This window comes from Pelodiscus sinensis, chromosome 11, assembly GCF_049634645.1.
Source record: "Pelodiscus sinensis isolate JC-2024 chromosome 11, ASM4963464v1, whole genome shotgun sequence".
NCBI classification, from domain to species: Eukaryota; Metazoa; Chordata; order Testudines; family Trionychidae; genus Pelodiscus; species Pelodiscus sinensis.
In genome coordinates, this window is record NC_134721.1 from 22,675,848 (window position 1) to 22,696,273 (window position 20,426).

A 20,426-nucleotide genomic window follows, 5' to 3' on the forward strand; every position below is an offset into this window, starting at 1 on the left:
GCCCTTGTGTGTGAACTTAGGAAATTTATGTAGGGCCAGCTTGAGTACCTAAATTCCTTCCAAAAGGAGCAGGTAGGCTACTGTGGGCACTTTCAGAAGTGCCTAAATGCTTTGTCTTGAAGACCTTTAATAGATGCAGCAGCTGGAGAGATTGCAGAGTTTCAGTGGCTTAAAGATTGACTCAAACCCTAACGTCTGCACTAGTTTTTGAACATCCTAAAGTTTTAGCCTGAGATTTTTCACAGGGGCTTATAAGGACTTAGGCACCCAAATCTATTCATATTCAATGGAGCTGGCTGCCTAACTCTGTTAGGCCCTGCTGCACGTCCCAGCTTTAGTGCTGCTTTCTTTGACAGAACATTATAAAGAAAAGTATTTTCAAAATTCAGATGCCAGTTTATCTTGTGAATGCCCCTAGATTCCTGGGCTGTTCAACTCTATGGTACTGCTTAAGGCCGTGTTCTGCTTTGAAACCATAGCTCTAAACTTCAGTGACCCCTTTTCTGTTTTCATTCACATCTGTACATGCTGCAGAATATCATTTCCTGGATGGTTGCGTTTCAGCATTCACATCACATTTCCCTGTAATCACGGCCCTTTATGAGTTATCTAACCATCTGCCACCTGTGTCAAGTCAGCAAGATTCGACTGTGTTCAGCCAGAAGTGGACGTGTGGTAATTGCAGCAGCGTAGACAGGAAGATGGGTTATTTGCATTCAAACTGAAACATAATTAGGAATTACAGATGTGGAGGGCAGGGTGGTGTATAGAAGTTTGCAGAGCTCAACCCTACCATTTTTAAAGAAGTGACCATGGTGCTGGCCTGAGCTCCGGTGGCAGCAGGGCTTGCAGACTTTCTAAGGACTCCCTTGTCTTTGATATCTTCCCTTTTAAGGGGAACAAATTAGGTGAGCCTCTTCCTAATTGGTAGCCCAGGCCAGCAGGCCCAAAAAAGAACTTACGGGGGAGCTCCTAATGAGACATCTTTCCCTGATTTAAGCTGAGCACTGAATAGGTGGTTGCTCCCATCATCCAACCCTGCAGCTGTTTTCCCCACACAGAGTCACCTGGAGAAATGCAGGCTGGTGCGAAGGTCAGCACACGCTCAGTACATCCATGTTGAGGATTTATTTGGTGCTGGCCCTCTGCATGGGATTGAATTCATGCCTACTGACTGTGGGCCAGTCACACGCCTTATTTATGATTCCCAGTAACTGATACATGGTCTTAGTACTTACATTTTACAGCAATAATTCACAATTATAATTTTAATAAACACTATTTCTTAACTACCAGCTTTTTCTGGTTGTAAATATTTACATCAGGATGGAACATGTAATCAGACCCAGCTGTGTCCTATTTGTGTAACATGGACATGATTGTCAAGCAAATGTTATACCTTTTGGCGGCTGGGTTTTCCTGCAGAAGGGTTTGGCAATCCCAGATGTGTCTCTGTGGCTGAGGACAACATTCCTGGGGCAAAAATGGCACTGCCAGTGAGACTGCTTGCTAAGGTCCAAGGCCTGGCCAGGCTGAAACTTGCCTTTTGGTCAAGCAGCAAAATTAATGCTCTAAGGAACACATGACTTTTAAAGTGTTTCTTTTCCATCTTCCAGAGATATAACTCAGTGGCTACGTCTAGACTGGCATGATTTACCACAAATGCTTTTAACAGAAAACTTTTCTGTTAAAAGCATTTGCAGAAAAGAGCGTCTAGATTGGCACGGACGCTTTTCTGCAAAAGCACTTTTTGTGGAAAAGCGTCCGTGCCAATCTAGACATGGTTTTGCACAAGAAAGCCCTGATCGCCATTTTCGCGATCAGGGCTTTTTTGCGCAAAACAATACCGCATTGTCTACACTGGGCCTCTTGCGCAAAAGCATTTGCGCAAGAGGGCTTTTGCCCGAATGGGAGCAGTATAGTATTTCCGCAAGAACACTGACAATCTTATATGAGATCGTCAGTGTTCTTGCGGAAATTCAAGCAGCCAGTGTAGACAGCTGGCAAGTTTTTCCGCAAAAGCAGCTGCTTTTGCGGAAAAACTTGCCAGTCTAGATGCAGCCAGTGAGTCTCACACTGTGGCTCAGGACCCCAAAGTGGGTCATGACCCCATTTTAAAGGAGGCCTGGACCAGCAGGACTAAGATGCTGGTTTTGCTTTCTCACACGCCTTCCCGGGTTCATTTAGTAATTTTTGTTGTCAGAAAGGGTGATGCAAAGATTGAGAGCCACTGAAAACAGGAGAAAATAGTTTAAAGTGTATATTCAAGGGACATTTATTTGCCTTCTTAAACCTGGTCTCTCTCTCTCTCTCGCTGTCTGTCCAGACCTTATTTCAAAAGAGCTTCCATAATAAGACTTAAGCTTTAGTGCGAAGTCAGCTGCTAAGTAGGCTGATGTACCTGTGACCAAGTTTGAAAATGGGCCTCAAAGAAGGGGAAATACAAGCAAGTGAATCTCAGGGCTGAATTGTTCACTCATTTCTGGGATTTATCAGTGCCAGCGGGCTTGATTCTCTGTGTCTTGCTCTTTATGTTGTCATTTATATCTATGCAAAGTGGATTTTCTATCATTCTATGGTGAGAGCATTTTTGCTTTTGTTTTGCTAAGCTATAACACAAAACTTAGGGCAGTGGGGAAACAATCCCCCAAAACGCAGACCTACAAATGTTAACAGGCATAAAAATGCTCTTGGCTTAAGCAGAAGTTCTTTGCCCGGAGCACTGACACTTCTAAGTCTCAGAATTATGAGCAACTGCATGAAAAGCCACATACGCCTGCAGTTAGTTGGATTCCAGCATCCAATTTTAAAAAGAGGAAGGGGGCAGAGTCTGCTTTTCTCCCTATTTTAAGCCTTTCTTGTTAAGAACAGTGAAAAACATGGATTGCCTGGGGCAGGGATAAAATGAGCTTTTTCCAATAGCGAAATGCCAAAGGTACTTGTCTCTTAGCTAGCAAATGCCCAGTTCACTTTGGAGTCAATCTTTCCATGATACCAGCCTGTTGTAAACTGACCAACACCCAGCCCTAAGCTCAACAATTCAATCCTTCAGCCATAATGATAGTTAGCACATCCAAGATAGACGCGCTCAGCCTCAAACCCCCACCCCTGGAAGCTAACCATATAGCTGGCTGAGTGCTAAGATGCTATTCAACGAGAGTGACATTCCTCCACTTGGATGATGGATGGGCCTTTGAGCCTCAAGCCTTGATGTTAGGAATAGGGGGAGGTTTTTCCCACGCACTTCCTAAGGATTGTTTGGTTCTGGTTGTGGTCTGAACTCAGGGTGTGTGGTAAAGGGGAGAGTGTTGGGAGTGAGTCTCTGACTCACTCCCAAACTAGGGGTCTCATGGTAGCTGTTAGGATCTACACCATTCCCTGTGCCCCTGCCAAAATTTTAATTACTAAATGCAATGCCCCTCCCCCTGAATGCACCAGTGGCCCTTGCTCCTAGGGATGTCAACATGTAGACGACTACATGTTTACCCAATAAGCCTCTGCTCATTGGTTAATTCTGTCAACTACATGCATCCGCCAGCCTTCGGAGCAGCTCCTGGTGCGCCCTGGAGTCCATCGACGGGGGCTGGGGCGCAGGGTCGGCCAGGGCCTCATCTGGTGAAGACGACAAGAACTCCCTTGAGGGAATTGCCTCTTCCTCAGCTATCTGTGCCCCTGGTTCCCCCGGGCAGAGATGTCCACATAGGTTGAGCCCGGCTGGGACATAGCCCCCTGCCCCTGACCAATAACCGGGGGTCTTGGCATCGCCACCATAGACGAGCTGTCTCCAGGCGGGGGAGCTGTCAAGGGGGTGGCAAACGGGGTGCTACTCCTTCGGGACGACCCCGCTGCCGGCCCCGTAAGGGGAGGCCCCTGGGCCTGGTGGTATGCCCAGGGCGTCCAGAAAGCCCACTGGGGTTGCCTCTGCCACTGCTGCTGGTCCACCGGCTCCCGGTGAGATGATCTGACCGATGAGCGGGACCTATGACTGGGCCGTGACCTATATGAAGACCTGGCCGATGCCACCGACTCGGCCTCCGACTCCAAAGAGTACTCTGATGCTGACCGGGGAGGGGCCGATGAAGCCTGCACCCTTCACTGGGCTGCCATAGCTGATGGCTTGCCCCTGTGTACCGCACGCGGTGCTGGTGGGGGCATGAGTGGAGGTCCTTGCTGCGGCGGTACCGCGCCCAGCTGCATTTGATAGGCCGGTACATAACCCTCCGGTGCCGTCATTGTGCAGCGGTGCTGCGCTCCCAAGGTGTAAGCAGGGATCGGTGCCGGGAGAGGCATCAGCGTCGGTGCTGTGCAGGGCGCCTGCTGTGGCACCGCAGATGGCGCATAGTACGGTGCGGGACCCTGCACCACCCAGGGGGCCGTCTGCGGCACCGGACCCTGCACTGGTGCCAGTGCCGTCGGCGCCGCAAGCGCACTCGCTCCCGGTGCCGCTGCCAGTGCCGTTGGGAAGGGGCCCGGGGTCGGTGCCGGCGTTCGTCCCGGCTCCGGTGCTGGTGTTCTTCCCGGCACCGGGAAAAACTGCTGCTGGGCCGAGGCCTGCCCTTCGCCCAGAGGGTCCCACGACCCGGCCATAGCCTGCTGGAGGGCACTTAAGGCCGGTGCCGGCGCGGGCACCGGGCCCGCCCCTTCATCCACAGCCATGTGAATGAAGTCCCGGGCCACCTCAAAAGTTTCTGGGGTGGAGGGCCGACGGACCTCTCCTAGCCCCACGGGCTGCCCCGGGCTCTTGCCCCTGTCTGGGCTGCGCCTCTTTTTGGAGGGCTTAGAAGAAAGGTGCCCCTCCTTAGGGCGCACCTTCTGGGCACTCCTCTCTACCGAGTGTCCCCTCGAGCTCTTGGAGGCCCTCGGCACCGGGGACTGCGATCTGCGCCTCGGTGCCTTGTTGTCCAACGGGGGTGCCGCCGGCGGTGCGCTGTGGGCAGAGTAAGGCCGCTCTTCGCTCTGAGGCTGCAGTGCCGACTCCATTAGCAGGAGTTTCAGCTGGGAGTCCCTCTCCTTCTTGGTCCGGGGCTTAAAGCTCTTACAGATAGAGCAGCTTTCAGCTTGATGGGCCTCACCCAGACACTTTAGGTAGGGTTTAAAGCCCTGGGGCCCTGGCATGCCCTCCCCTCGCGGGAGGGTTCCACTGCTCCCCTATCTAACTAAATATTTACAACACTTAATAACTACTTAACTAGATAAAAACTTCAACTAGAACTATAATACAACAGATAAGAAATAAGCTGCTAAGAGATAGGCTATCAGCCTGAAGCATGCTCCAGCTACCGTCACTGGCGGTAAGAAGGAACTGAGGGGTGGGAGGGCCAGCAGGGGTATATATGCACCGGTATACCGGCGCCACTCCAGGGGGCTCCCTGCTGGCCCTATGGATACTGCTAAGGGAAAAAAGCTCCGGAATCCGTGCATGCGGCGCGCGTACACCTAATCAGAATGGACATGAGCAAGCACTCAAAGAAGAAGAGGCTGCCACAAAGCAGTCTCTGTCCACAGGGAGCGCAGACCTCCAACTGACAGGCTGCTGCCTCTGATAAAGAGGCAGCAGCATGAGGTGGCAGTGGGTCCCTGGGTGTGGGGCAGGGAGCACACTGGCTGTTGGCGCCAACCCTGGTGACTATCAAATAGTCGTGTAACTGCTAAAATTTGATGTGGTTACAGGACTAGTTAGTTACACGCTATCGACCATTCCTACTTGCTCTCACACGCACGCAGCCTACACACACTGGTTCTCACAGCTGTGTTGATTCAAGTGCTGCTAGTGTTGCTGTGCTCTGCTGACACAAGCAGCATAGTGCGGACATGCACGAGCAATTTAATTAAAGTGGATCAACATCGCGTTTGTCACCAAAACGTGTCGTGTAGCCAAGGCTTCAATCAGCAAGCGTAGCCTGTGGGCAATATGAAGCAAGGCAGTCCTTTCAGGCCCATTGCCTCCACAAAGCCTGCTTCAGGGTGAGAGAAAGCGCGTGAGAGCGAACCAGCTCTGCCCCTTCATTGCCAGGGGGGCAGATAGACACTTGGAAAGGGAGAGAGAAAAGGGATACAGCGTCCCCTAATAGCCTCGGCAGTCGCATGACCTCAGTCCCAATGGCTATGGCTGCATTGGGACATTTTGGTGACAAAAGTGCTGTCATCACGCAACAGTCGCCGAAAGTGAAGACCAGTCAAATCAGTTTTTCTGCCTCCCACTGTTGACATGTCGTGTCCACGTTGCTAGCTCCCCGGGTGACAGATAGGGCAAAACAACATGGGTGAACATCTCGCAGTGCAGTGTTGTGGGATGGCAGAGCTGATCCCTGCACTTCTTGGGATTCCCTCCTAGTACTGTGAGCTCTCCGGACTGAGGAATGTCAAAGCTGTCCAGCAGTTGCTCCAGCCCTCCCCCTGCAGCAGCAGAGCAGCCGCATTCCAAGGATTTGGTTTTTGTTTGGTCCCCAAAGGAAGCTGCTCACTCAGCTGTCAGGAAAGGGGCGGGGCCTATGCCTACAAGAGCATCAGCGGTCACCAAACACTGAGCACAGCCATCAAGGCAGGGATGGAGGGAATACTGGTGCTCTGGACAGCGCAGAGTCCACGCCGGCTCGTTGTGGATAAAAGGGAGAGATAAAAGTCTGTCAGGAAAAACACCCGGTTTTGGGGACAAAAAAACTTCCAGCCCTGACAAACGTTGCATCATAGTGTAAATGCTCTACTGTTTTGGTGCCAAAACATGCCAAGGTGAATTAAAAAAAAAAAACGGACTACCGAGCAGGGCTGGCCTGAGCCACCTGGTATTGCTGCATGCCTGAACGCCATGCTGCCTAGGGCTAGGGCTGCAGCTGACTGCCTTTCAATTCCCCAACATTCTTCTGTGAGAAATGCCCATTTTGCCAAAAAAAGTCAGGCAAGCCAGGACAGGGCTAAAAACAGGGGCTGTCCTGGCCTAAACAGGCTGTATGGTCACCCTACAGAGAAGGCAACAGGGGAGAGAATATTCTGGTGTGGGCTGAGGAGGGGGATAACTAGGGCCACACAGCGCCAAGTAGAAGGAGGAATGGGCAGGGGATGGGAGACCCTGGTATGCAGGGGACAGGAGACTAGGCCACACACAAAGGGAATAAAGCAGGGTTGCTAGGAGCCCCTGAAATAGTGGGGGGAGGGTAGCATAGCGCCCAGGCAGCTTGTGGGGATGAGGGGAATGAAGACATGCAGGGCATCATGGTGTGTGCAGTGACTGCAAACTATGGCAGTAATCAGCTGTGTGGCTGCCTAGTATTAGCCACATTTTAGTAGTGGGGCAAGTAAAGCTGAAGCTCACACAACTTACAGGCAGACTAGACCACAAGAGTGGCTGCTGCCCTGCCTGCTAACCACTCGGGCTACCCCTGCTCCTGACTTATTACCCTGCATTCATGTCCATTACAATACAACCCTCTGTAGGCTTGATTTGGCTCTGGGACATATGCCATTGATGTCAACGGAGTTACAGAAGCGTGAAGCCACTGTGAGAGAACTCAGTTTTATGTTCTGGTGGCCCGAGCTGCCTGGTAACTAGCACCTACCCCATGTAACCTATATTTCAGAGGTCTCAAAAGCAGAGGCTTAAAGGAACGTAGGTGTCTAATCTACAGGGAAGCCTGCTCCTGTCGCAAATCTGGCACTTTGGTTGAGTTACTCCTGCCCTTACTCTTAGGCAACAGGGCAGAAGTTGCTCCTTTTCTTGGAGAGCTTACCCTCTTGGCCCACTGTGCCTTCAATGTTGAGGAATGAAAGGGCTGGGCCTGAGGGAGCTGCCTCAGGCTAGACTACAGTCCTTTGTCGGAAAAAGCTACACAAATTGCCGTTCGCAAGTTGTGTAGCTTTTTCGGATTGCTTTTCCACCATTTGGCCTAGTCTAGCCGGGGCCAAATGGTGGAAAAGCCTCCTCTTTCAGTGGAGCCCTTATCCCTCATAGAACAAGGAATACAGGGCTCCCCGGAAGAGGCATTTGCTCTTCCACACAAAAAAAGCAGAAAAGCAAACGTGGGCCTTGGATGTGGTGGTGTTTTGCCAAATCCTGCAGTGTAGCTGTACTCTCACTCGTGGCCAGCTGAGAAGCAGCACCAGTACAGCAAGAACTTGCTTTTAGGCAAAGAAGGTGATGACTTCAGCCCACCTCACAGAGGAGGGTATGTGGTTGGTGCATGGGGGTGGAGGAGAGGAACAGTAGCCTACCCAGCCACCGCCACAAGTGGCAGTTACATCATAACTCCTAGGATGCAAATGCCAACAGGTAAACACAAGCAAATCTGAAGGTAAAAAACTCCAAACAGTCTTTCGTGATCAACACTGACTCCAACGGCATATTTGCCAACACAGCTGTATTTTTCCGCTTCACTGAAAGCCTGTTTATTAGTCTGGCTGGTATACAAGCCAATCAGTGTCACCCAACAAGCACTGAAAGGAAACCTTGGCCTCATTGAATCTGTTTTGCTTTTCTGGCACACGAAACTTCATCAAATAAGCCACTGAGGTGGGGTGTTTAATATCAGGCAGTTCAGGAAATACAGCTTATAGTCTGAAAAATGACGAGACCGGTGTTGTTGACTGCTTAGAATAAGGCTGTCTTTCCATTTGCCTTACTGTAATGCCAGAAAAAGCAGAGCACTAAAGCCAGCAGTTGAATGCTCCCAACTGGTTTAAAATAGGTTGTGATGGATAGGAGGAGTACCAGCCAGCACCTGGTGACTAAAGGATTAAACTTAGGTAGCTAAGGGGGGGTGGGGGAGTAATGGCAATAACCCAGGAAAGCCAAGTTGGGGGGGGGGGGGAAGACAATTGAAATGTGAATTGTATATAGATACCTGGCTGCTCTTCTTTTGTGTGAGTGCTAAGTTAAGGGCTGGAGGGAGCAATACACAATCATATAATAATCATTTTTTCAGGAAGCTCTTGCACAAGAAGGGATTTTTGCGCAAAAAGGCACTGTCTACACAGCTCACTCTTGCGCAAAAGGGATCTGAAGAGGAAATGCAAATGCGAGCATGACATATGCAAATGAGCACTCTATTTGCATTTTCTCTTGCAGAAAAGCCTGGCCATATAGACGTAGCCAGAGGCGCCAAACAGTGGGTTTCCTGTGGCTTTTGTTTTATTTTTTTTGTTTTGTTTCTTTTTCATGCACTCTTGTGGCAAAAGACCTTGGGGTCCCCCTCGGGAGGAATGTCAAGTGTTTCTTCCTGTTTTTTTAAGGATTAAATCACTTGATTGTAGGAGCTACCGCCCAAAGTCAGTGCATCTGTGACTCTGGGGAGTTTTTGTAAGCAAAGCCTATAAAGACAAAGTATTTAAGTCTCTTGTGGGCCCCCACCTTCTACACTCGGAGCACCAGAGTGGGAAACAGCCACGTCAGATGTACAATAATTTGCATTTCTATTAATTTATAATTGCAATAACATGAGATTATGCATAGGATCAGGCCCTGCCTTAGAGTGCTTACAGGGCTCTTTTCCTCTACATATCCAAATGCATTTTTGACAAGCTAGACTTTATTTGCACACCCATTTTACAGTTGGATCCCCTGAAGTGCTGAAGGAGCAAAGGGCCGAATGGGCCTCTAGTTTTTGGATGACCAACTGCTTGGTGGTGTTAAGCAGTCACACCCCAGCACAAGTCAATGTGTTCTGTGTCTGTGCCACAGTGCTGAAAAATGAGACTGTAGGCATTTAAGGTTGGGCACCAAAAAACCCAGACACTACTTTTGCCAGTTTACTCCCATATTCCTCATTTTGTTCAGTGTCAGCTTGCCAGAGTTGTGAGGCCTTAAGGTTGGATCTTTTGCCTGGCATTTTGCATTTACACTGCACCTTTCATCCAGGAATCTGCAGCCACTTTAGTAAATACTGAGACACTCTCCACCCTTGTTTGACAGATCTCCACCCAGGGCTTCTGAGTTCCTGTCCCCAAGTCTTTTTACTGGGCCCAGGGGCGGATATAGGGCAGGGCGAACGGGGCGGCCGCCCCGGGCCCCGCGCTTAAAAAGCCCCACGCATGCGCCGTGGCGCCACCGTGCATGTGCATGGCATCACGGCGCATGCGCCGTGGCAAAGGGGGGCCCCCGCAGAGTTATGCTGCCTGGGGCCCCGCAAAACAGTCATCTGCCCCTGACTGGGCCACACCACCTCTCTCAAGGATTTGCTGCTCTTGAGGACACTTAGCATTCCCCAGAACTCACACTGCTCTTGAGCCAAGCTGGCAGAGGGTGTCTCGGAACGCCAGATAGTATCTCACAGGCACAGGGAGCAGAGGTTGGCTGAGGGAGGGGCCTGTGACTGTGGGGGGGAGGGAGGGAGAAGAGGGCGGCTCTTTTTTATTCCTTTATTTGTTCATGCATCCAAGCGGAGTTTCTCTGGGTGGTGTGCGCTGGCTCCCTCAATGTTTTCGAGGTGCATTAGATGCTGTCTGGAGCTCTTTGCTCAGTGTCTCCTTCTGGTTCCCTTGTTTTGACTCAACACACCTGCCCCCATTTTATTTTTAGAAATACCAAATATTCCAATGGATTCTCCCTGTAGGCTGAGGGAGGGCACTTCAGTTGTGGGTGGACTAACGTCTGCTCACCTTGCAGACTCCAAAAGGATCTCTCAGCTGGACAGATTAAGACCACTGGGAAGGATTTAATGTTTAAATAAGTGCGGCCTTAAGGCTTGTGCATTCACAGCCTTTATGTTAAGGGCTGGAGGGAGCAATATGCAATAATCAGAACTACTATGCCTCCAAGGAATTCAGGGGCATGGAAGTAGACTGGACTGTGAAGGGATTGGGAGTAAACAATGTATATTTAGTCACAATCAGGGTCTTTTTCTTTGTTTTGGTTGTTTGGTTAAATATCTCTGTGTAATCACCTTTGCACCACCTTGAAAGCTAATACCGTGCCAGTCAAGTCTATCATGGTGAAATGTATAAAGTTGCAGCTGTCCCTCTATGATGGTGGTCACACATTCACATCCACATTGCCCTGCTTATGTAGACATGCTTTAGCAGTTCTAGCACAAACAAAAGCAAGTGTGCTTAAAGTCAATGTATGTATAAGGAGTAAACAGGGTGCTTGAGACAGCAAGTGAGAGTCAAGGCAAATCTGCATTCTAGCCCACTCTGGGGAAAAAGAACAAGCATGGGGGCTCTGCAATTTGCGTAGTTTTTTCCAACAGTTTTTCTGGAAGAGACTTTTCCGCTATTTGGCCCCGTCTAGATAGGCCAAATGGCGGAAAAGCATTCTCTTTTGGAGGAGCCCTTATTCCTCATAGAACGAGGTATACAGGGCTCCCCGCAATAATGTATTTGCTCTTCCGCAAAAAAAAGCAGAATAGAAAACACGTTCTCTGGACATGGAAGAGTTTTTCCAGGATACCTCGGTATCCCAGAAAAATACACCAGACTAGACATACCCAGAGAAACCAGTCCTGGGGCATTTGGAACACATCCTGAATGAAATAAAAATGACTTGAGAATTCAGGGAGCTTATTTCAGGGAAGGTGGAAGGATTTTTACTTTGAACCCAAATCTAGTTTTTAAAGTTTTAGTTGCTAGAAAGCATTTCATTTTTATTTCTCTTTAATGCCTTATGCCTGTGCTCCCTTCAAATCTCTCAGTGTACTTAAATAAACTTTTTTTAAAATCAAAACTAATCCAGTGATTACTTGGAGTTACCAAACATCCAATTAAAGTAACAATCTATTGTGTTTCTGCAAAGGGTAAATACAACAGCCCTGTACTATCTGAACTATCCAAGAAAAAAGTGGACAACCTAGAACATGTGTGTTTTTGGGGGGTAGGGGGAAAAAGCTGGGATTGGGAGTGTGCTGTGGTCACCCTGCAAGTAATAACCAAAGCTATTAGATGCCAGGATGGGGCTGGTGCATTTCTTGGCAGGTTGTTGGGGTCAGAGCAGTTGGACCAGGGCTGTGGCACTTCACCCACAGGGTGAGACATTCATGGTGTCTGGGTGCTTATGAGGTGGCCAGGTTGAGAGCCACAGTAGGGAAGCACTGTGAAGCACGCAAGGTTTCAGGGCAAGTGGTGACATAGCCCCATGAAAGGCTGAGTTGCACCACAGGATAGGATAGGATAGGTCTGCTGCAGGGCTTCTTCTCTCCCCCCCCCCAAAAAATCAAGATTTGCACATTCATTCCTCCCGCGTAGCTGAGCGACATGCAATTTCATCTGACCTGGATTTTCCATTCATTTCTAATCTCTAGCAATGACTAACCCAGACTTCGCTTTCCAGGGTCTGACGTGATTTTCCTTCAAGCATGCAGCCAAGGTAGAGAGCACGCTGTAGTATGCGGCAGGGTGCCGGTAGGTATCACTCAGCCCTAACCAAAAGGTTCACACAGAATCTGCTTTCAGGACACATGGATTGTTTAGCAATAAGCACAAGATGCCATCCAGCTCCAAACTCTATCAGAGTTCTGGCTGTGGTTTCAACCCAGATCATGCCAAAAATATAGTGTAGCCAATGGGGACAGGATGTGTTTCTCCAACTGCAAGGCTAGTTACTTATGGTGGTAAGGGTTTACTTGGTCACTCCATCAGTGCAGAGGGGGCTCTTGAAGGAAATTTGAGAACCAATGTCACTTCATTTAAATAGCCACTCTCACTCTGTGGAAAGAAGGCTGGGGCAAAAGTTTTTTCCTCAAGCAGAAGCCGCTCAAAATGAAGGACTCACCCAGAATGAATGAATGAATGAGAGTGCCATGCCCTGCAAGAGTCTTGAAGTGAGGCAAGTCTGCAAAAATCTGTCTCCTCACACCACACTGTAGCAAAAACCAAGTCTCAGAGCAAAGGTTCAGCCTGGAGCATGGCTTGTGCAGGCAAAAGCCACAAGCAGTGAACAGAACTGGATCAACAATGGGTGACCAATGTGTAACTCTTGTGCCTCTCACCCTGGCATTTGGGCACATATGTGCCTGCTGAGCATTCCATTGGAAAAAACAGGACTGGTTTTTAAAGAATCTACTGAGCTCTCTGTGAAGGGAGAAGGGAAACAGGCACAGGGAGGAGACCTGACTTGCCCAAATTCACAAAGGAAAGTTGTGGCAAATCAGGGAATTAAACCCAAGCACTCAGCGTCCAAAGCCAATCCTTGGACTCTACACACAAAGATGTAGCCTGTTTAACAAAAAGTGTGAATTTAAACTGATTTAGCGAAACCCCACAAGTCTGAGGGGGTGCTCTTGATTTAAGCCTAAGCTTACTTCAAACAGGAACAGGCTTCAAGTAAACCAAAGCAAGCCATTCAAAGCACAACAGGGGTTTGCACCAGTGCAACTGTGTGTGTAGACAAGGTCACAAGTCCCATGTGTCCTTTCAGCAGTGTTAAATTATCAGCGCAACTGCTTCCAGTCTTTCCAGTAATTAGCTCCAGTTTTGAAGTTTACCAGGGAGCGGGATGGGGTCACAGGAGAGGGAAGATTTATTGCTCAGCTGAAATCTTTGGTTTTATGTTTAACTGAATTGATTAAAGTTCCATGCTGAGAGCCCTCCAGAGAGCCCTGGGTTCTCCAGTGTAGTAAGGGAATGAACGGCTGGCCATTTGATGGCAGTTTATTAATTACTGAAGTGAGAAAGGGGACAGGATATGTCCTTTTATGGAATGCACTGTACTCTAATTGACAAAGATTGAAGATTGAAACCACTTGAAGTGTCTGGGATTCTTCAGCACAAGGAAATGATAAATTGGTTGCTGCAGCTGCTCCAAAGTGGAATTTGGAAGGGGGAGAGGGGAGAGAAAGAATTAATGGGCCCTTGATCATTTAGGGCACCAGTCAGGTCAGAAGAAATAGAATTCTATCACATACGGTGATAAGACAGGAGTCAGAAAAGTGACTGTAAAAATGCTCCCTAATTAGGTCCAAAAGTGACTTTCTGTTGTCTTCAAGTCACATCTGCAGAGCTTTCAGCAACCATAGGTTTTCCTTCTGCTAGCCTGAATGGCTATGGGAGAAGCAGCTGAATGCACTTTTTTAGACAAACTTGTCAGCCAAAACCTTTCCTTCTCTAGGATTCTTAAGTGTGTTGGCACCATGGTTGTGAGGAAGTGGAAAAGTGGAGTACCATGCTGTTCCTGGCAAACATGGCTCTCCTCAGAAGAGTAGGTCAGAGGCACACTAAAAGAAAGGAACTATCTACTTCTTAAGCTGGGGCTTTGTGCCTATTGCAGAGGATTTGAAATAAGCCTGTTGCTAGCTCTGTCACTCATTGGAACAAACTCAGTTCCCCACCTGTAGAATGGAAATGAGTCAATCTTGCAGGAACTTAAGTTTATGAGGTTTAATTAACGCCTGCAAAGCAGATGCAAAGCCCTGGCTGAATTTTAGAGACAAGTGAGATGCAGAGACCATGGTGACAGGAGCTAAATAAAAATGAAGGTAGGTAATTATTACAAAGTGCCCCAGCTTACCTAATGCACATGATCTGAACTTGCTGCTGTGTTAGATCTGCATTGAAAAATTGGCAGCATACTAGGACAATTGACCATCGCTCCCTGGATAGCAGTTTGGATATGGTCAGAATTAAGAATGGGGCTCACACAAGAAAAGCCAGCCACCTGCATCGGGAGTCTCCCATGTGTGCCCTGTCAGCTGAAGGGTAGGAACTTGTCTCTTCCCATCTCAGCTCAGCTGTATTCCTGGGGCTCTCGTTTTCTTCCCACATCTCCCCTGCTGCCAGCAAACTTTCCCCAAAGTTTGCCGCAAGACACCACGCTGACGGGGTGTTCTTAGCAGTGAGAGCCCCTGGAAATGGTGCTTTTGCTCTAGATCCCAATATGATTCTCTGGCCTGACCTTCCTTAAGCCTGATCCTTACCAGACCAGCTCCTCTCTGCATACAAAGAATCTGTGCCTTCCTATGAAGTCAGAAGCAGCAGATGCTATCTAGCATCTGTTCTGTTTGGATGCATTCACATGCAAGTTACTAACTGCCCTGATTCAGGAAGATAGAAGAGGATGGATACTGCTTGGTCTTTAAATACATTCACAGATCATGAGACAATGTCCAAAATCCCATAGGAAATTTAAAGGATTGCAATTTTCCTAGCTGGCCTCATGATGTCCCCATAACTCCATTTGGATTGAACAGACACAGATCTGCATTCCCATGCTTACCTCTGACAGCAGGAACATGAGAAGGAGGCGGAGGCCTCTTGTAGCTGTGATAGGGGAAGGCCCAAGGATGGAAATAGTGTCTTATTGTCCCTCTTCAACACTCAGCATGATAGCAGTGTGTTGTCTCCTCTTGATAGAACAAGTAGCCGTAACTGTTCTCTTTTGATGCTGAGCCTTGGGACTCATGAGCCCTTGATCACAAGCTGTGTTTGCTGGTTCGCTTGGCAAACGCAAAGTATTTATAATACATGGTACACGCCAACCCAGTCAGACCTCATTCACTTTTGCAATAAAGCGGCCATTTTTCATGAGGGCATATAGACTAACGTTCCCATTGATGTGAAGTGAAAAGGCATTATTTTGGCAAGGGTAAAACCAAAAATTCAATCGCAATATAATGCAGAATGGTGAAAAAAACCCATGAAGGTAGTATTTTCCAAAGCACCTAGGTTACCTAGAAACACAAGTCCCAGTAACTTCCAATTGACAGTTCAGCATTGAATAGAAGGGGTATATACAGGCAGTCCCTGGGTTACGTACAAGATAGGGACTGTAGGTTTGTTCTTAAGTTGAATTTGTATGTAAGTCGGAACTGGTACATATTTTAGGGGAAACTCTAGCCAAACATTTCTCCAGAGCTCAGTTTTATTCTCCCACACCTCACTTCCCTCAGTCCTTTATTCTCAAGCTGAGGTGTCTGCTGAGAAAAGCCGCTCCACGTCTCCCTCGTCTGCTGGGGGTGGGGTGCTAGCTTCGTGTCTCCCTGGTCTGCTGGGGGGAAACAGCTAGTGCGGGGTTGCCTCACCCCGTTTATAAGTAGGGATCCGATGTAAGTCGGATCCATGTAACCCAGGGACTGCCTATACTTTCTCTTCCACGGTGCCCTTCTTGAAGGGACCAGGTCTAAGGGGGTAAGGTATTTTCCAGATGTTGAGCCCATTGTCTCCTGGATGCTAAGTAATGCTATTCAGGGGCCCAGTTTTGCTGATGTGGATATCTGTCTGCCAGGGCAGGGAATGAGATCAAATTCAAATCTGTGATAATCTAAAGATGAGAGGCAATGCAGGCCATTCCTCATCTCCTGAGTCACCCAGTCCTCAAATTCGGATACTGGAAGTCCATTGTCACAGTGACCTCCCTTGTCAATGGTGCTAAGTGCACAAGCACTCTCAACAGGGAAGGTCCTACCACTGACTCACTGGCACAGCCAACAATAGTATCTAGAAAAGGGAAGATCAGACAAACAACATCGTAGTGGGGCTTCTTGTCCTGCTAAGAGCAGGGGTTGGCGTGGGCTAATACCAGCCTTCATGTTTCTGGTCTCGCTCTCAAACACAAACCAGGCCAACAAACTCCTTCTGAACATGAACAAACGCTGAATTGTTGTGGTGAGTCTGCAGACACAACACCTTTAAGAGCGTTGGACTGCCCCATTCAGCTCCACGGAGCCTTAACTCTGAAATCTACCTATGTCTTATTCCAGTGTCCACAGTTGTAAATGCCATCAATGTTAACTATGGCCCAGATTTGAAGAGGTGTTTTACGCATTGCTGTATTCAGCATAGTAACAAACTGATTTAGAAGTCTGAATGTTATTTTCAGAAGTGATTTAGGCACTTGAGTGTCTAAATCCCATTGACTGTCAATGGGACTTAGATGCCTCATGGCCTAAATCACTTCTGAAAAGGACATTTAGGCTGATAAATCACTTTGGCATTGCAATGTTGAGCGCCGTAATGCCTCAAATACCTTTGCAATCTGGTTCTAGGTCACTAGTGGTCATTTTAGAAAGATGACCATCAACTCTGGTGCTGTAGGTGAAGGCTGGAGTTGTGTGTGGTGCTTGTCAGGTTTTAGTCATTTGAAGTCCCAAGTATGACCCTTGACTACAATCCTCTCTCAGAAACAAAGTGACAAAGTGTTGTAGAAATGTGAGCAAGTTGGGTTTTCAACAGGCATGGGAAAAAGATGGCCAGGTAATTAAAACCAATGAACAACCAAACCTCCCAAACAAAAATTCAATACAAAACCCAGAGAAGGAAAATTCAATACAAACCTCTGAAAGGTTCAAAATCCACTGGTCACATTTTGTAATTTTTGTATGTTTCTGTGCATCTGGGTTTCAGCTAGATAGAGATGTGCCAGACTAGCCTGAGAGAGGCCATTGTCATAAGCTCTTTTATCCAGTCTGGCAGAGAAGTACTGCCAGTCCAACTTATCATCCAAACTTTTCTAGAGCTCATCCAAACCCAACTACCAAATTTGATGAGATTTTCCCACAACTGTATTTCACTTTGACCTTACAGAGTGTGATAAAGGGCAGAACTTCAGCATTTTAGGAACATTTCAGAGGCAGAGGGAAAAGGAGGTTGAGAAACAAGATGAAAAACACCCCCCTCATTGAAAACACTTGTTTTAAAAAGACAGTCTGAGCACAAAGGTGTTTTTTTTTTTATAAAAACCTTGCCACTGTATTGCACTAAGTCAAGTATTCACAATAGAACCAGCAGACACACTGTCCAGAAAATCCTGCTTTCAGCAAGTTTACTTACAGAGGTGATGCTCTATATGCAGAGCCAAAAATGAATTTAACAGAGCAAAGACAGAAGTGCTGTTGTGTTTAAGCAAATCCATCAGGACTGGCTGGAATTTAAAATCCTAGGTTTTCTTATTTCTTCTTTGAATAATGAATTGTCTTCATCCAGCCAACAACCTTCTTCCACTAGGTGTCTGTGTATTTTGCGCACACGCACACACTCACTCTCTCTCCCCGCTTCACCCTTTCCAAAAGTCTGTCATCTTTTCATAACTATAATATCTCTGCTGTCTATAGTGCATCCCATCCCAAAGTGCTTTACAGACAGACACACGAACTATAACTAGAAATTATTTGGCCCAGCAATGAAATGCAGCCATCTCTGGAGCAGGAAGCAGCAGCTGTTTAACAGCACCCAGCAACACCACGTGGCAGGAGGTGAAGAATATTTGGTAGGTCACATTTAAACAGCCAAACTAATTTGGCCAGGACACCAGCGTTATTATTATTGAACATTTATATTGCAGGAATCCCTAGGGGCAACCAAATTGTACAGCACCTAACACAATGGGCCCCCAAACATGGAAAATAAAATAGTCCCTGTTCCAAAGAGCAGTCAACCCTACTCTTACACACGGCCGTTAAGGGGTCTTAAGTATCATATTTAGTCAGGGGACACACGTGCGCACGCATTCACACACACAAATCTAGGCCAAGTACTCTGCTGGTATCAACCAATGCAGCTCCACTGAAATCAATGCAGCTTCATCGATGTACAAGCATTAATTTGTCCCTCTTTCTACGCGTACATAAAACAAAGTATTTAAAATTCCAATGGGGAGCGAGTGGAGAAGCAATAAAAACAGGCTTTGCCACAGAGAAATACCAGATCATAAGACGACATCGATGGCTCACATTCCCCTTTCCCATTGATTGAGGAAGGAGGCAGCTTGGGGCATGCGAGAAGGAGAGGAGAGGGAATGTTTAACAAAGAAAAAAAATACACATTAAAATATTGCTCTTCTCAGCATTCTATGCAAAATTCTGACAGACCCCTTCCCCATCCCTATCAAAGGTTGAGATCCCTCTTGTGACAGGCTGCAAACAGCCCAGTTCGTGGAAGAGGCTGCGAAGGAGGCCTACCCCCAATAAACAGCCTTCCTGAGATTTGGATCTGTGATGAATTATCTTAGCATCTAAAGGAAACAACATTTGAACATTTAACGTTATGTTCCTGGAAGCCAGGATACATCTGCTGCAGGCACTGGAATGGGCTAAGGCTGCTTTGGCCCACGTGTTTCACATGCTAATCAATAAGGCAGCTTCTCGCCCTGTGGTTAGTCCCAACCAGGGTGTCAGCATGTGATGCATGGGCTTGGAGTGGAATCTAGAGGCAGAGAGGAAAGGAATGAACCAGTGAGGATGCAGGGGAAAGGCGAGAGATGCCTTGAGTAGTTAAGAATGGGGGAGGCCCCCAGTTTTAGGGCCCCCTTATCTCCAATCTCATCGGAGGTGCAGGTATGACGGGATGGAGTAGTTAAAGAGCAAATAATCCATTTTGTATAAATTAAAAAGTCTCCTTTGGTAGAAGGGGCTGATGTCCTCAAAGAACTGGGCTGTCATGTCATCTGTGGTCCTGGTGGTCTTGGACGAAGAGGGGAATTTGACACTAGCCTCGGCTCCTACGAGCTGCAGGACATAGCTGGCGTCCTCGGCCAGCGTCTCATACTTGCCCACCACATCGTAGTGGATGATGCAGGGGTGACAGAGCGAGTGCACCCGCTCCCAGTGCTCGTTGAAGGGCTCCTCGTGCTGCGTGCGTGGGTCCAGCAGGTAGTAGACGAACTCGTCAAAGCGCACGTCGTCGCCACGCTCCAGGGCCTCATCGCTGGGCTCCTGCCGGTGTCGGCGGATGATCTTGGTGCCGTAGCGCTTGTGGAAGGCCGTGTTATAGCTACGGGTGAACTTGTTGCGGTAGGCAGAGACCAGGCGCTCGAAGGGCTCCCGCACAAAGATGAACTTGAGGTAGTTGCGCAGGCGATGGTTGATTTCAGGAGTGCTGTAATCTGAGAGGGTGCGCAGGTTGGACGAGACATGGGCCTCATTGGCTGGGATTTCTAGAGGGTCCCGGTACTTGCCCTGTCCAGTCAGAACCATCATGACTCGCTTCCAGTTGGTGCAGGCTACCTTAGGCACATAGCAGTAAAGCAGGCCGTGTACATCATCCACAACAAGGTGGCGCAGGTCATCAGGCGTCAGGAGGCGGCGCTTGCGGGTGTAGCGGCCGCAAACGCTGCTCAGCAACTCTCGTCTCTGCTGGTGAGTGGCCTGTAGGGACGACTGCTCAAACTGGAGAGACACAAGAGGGAAATCATCACTGCCTGGATGAACATGACATGGAGCGGGGCTCCAGCAAGGCGCACTTGAGTTCAAATGTGGGAATTAGGACATGAAGTCCATGTACACTCCCTGCTGTGGTGTACAGGGCATCCCCGCTATAAGATGTCCCGGTATACATCCATCCCGCACTAAACTCATTGAGATTTGTAGGAAAGGAGGCATTTTAAGTCCTCTCATTCCTTGCTCTTAAGTTGCATACAACTCCCTCCAATTTGCGCAAATGGAAGTCAACTGCGGGAAAAAAAAAGTCCCCGCTTTAAGTTGTTTTGCTTGTAAGTCCAAGTTTTTTGGAACTTATCTTGAACTTACAGCGAGGATGGCCTGTAACACACTTCATTCGTGCTGCAGAGTTCACCC

At 48.2% G+C, this 20,426-nt stretch overlaps 1 protein-coding gene across 2 annotated transcripts in view; it reads right to left on the bottom strand.

Moving 5' to 3' along the window:
- Nucleotides 1–17,572: 17,572 nt before the first annotated feature.
- Nucleotides 17,573–20,426, bottom strand: part of CHST13 (carbohydrate sulfotransferase 13) — a 79,440-nt gene continuing 76,586 nt past the window's right edge. For both annotated transcript variants that reach the window (XM_075938778.1, XM_014577611.3), the window contains one exon: nucleotides 17,573–20,018. In XM_075938778.1, the coding sequence (XP_075794893.1) occupies nucleotides 19,173–20,018 (846 nt within the window). In that variant the 3' untranslated portion in view covers nucleotides 17,573–19,172. The remainder of the gene's footprint in view (nucleotides 20,019–20,426) is intronic.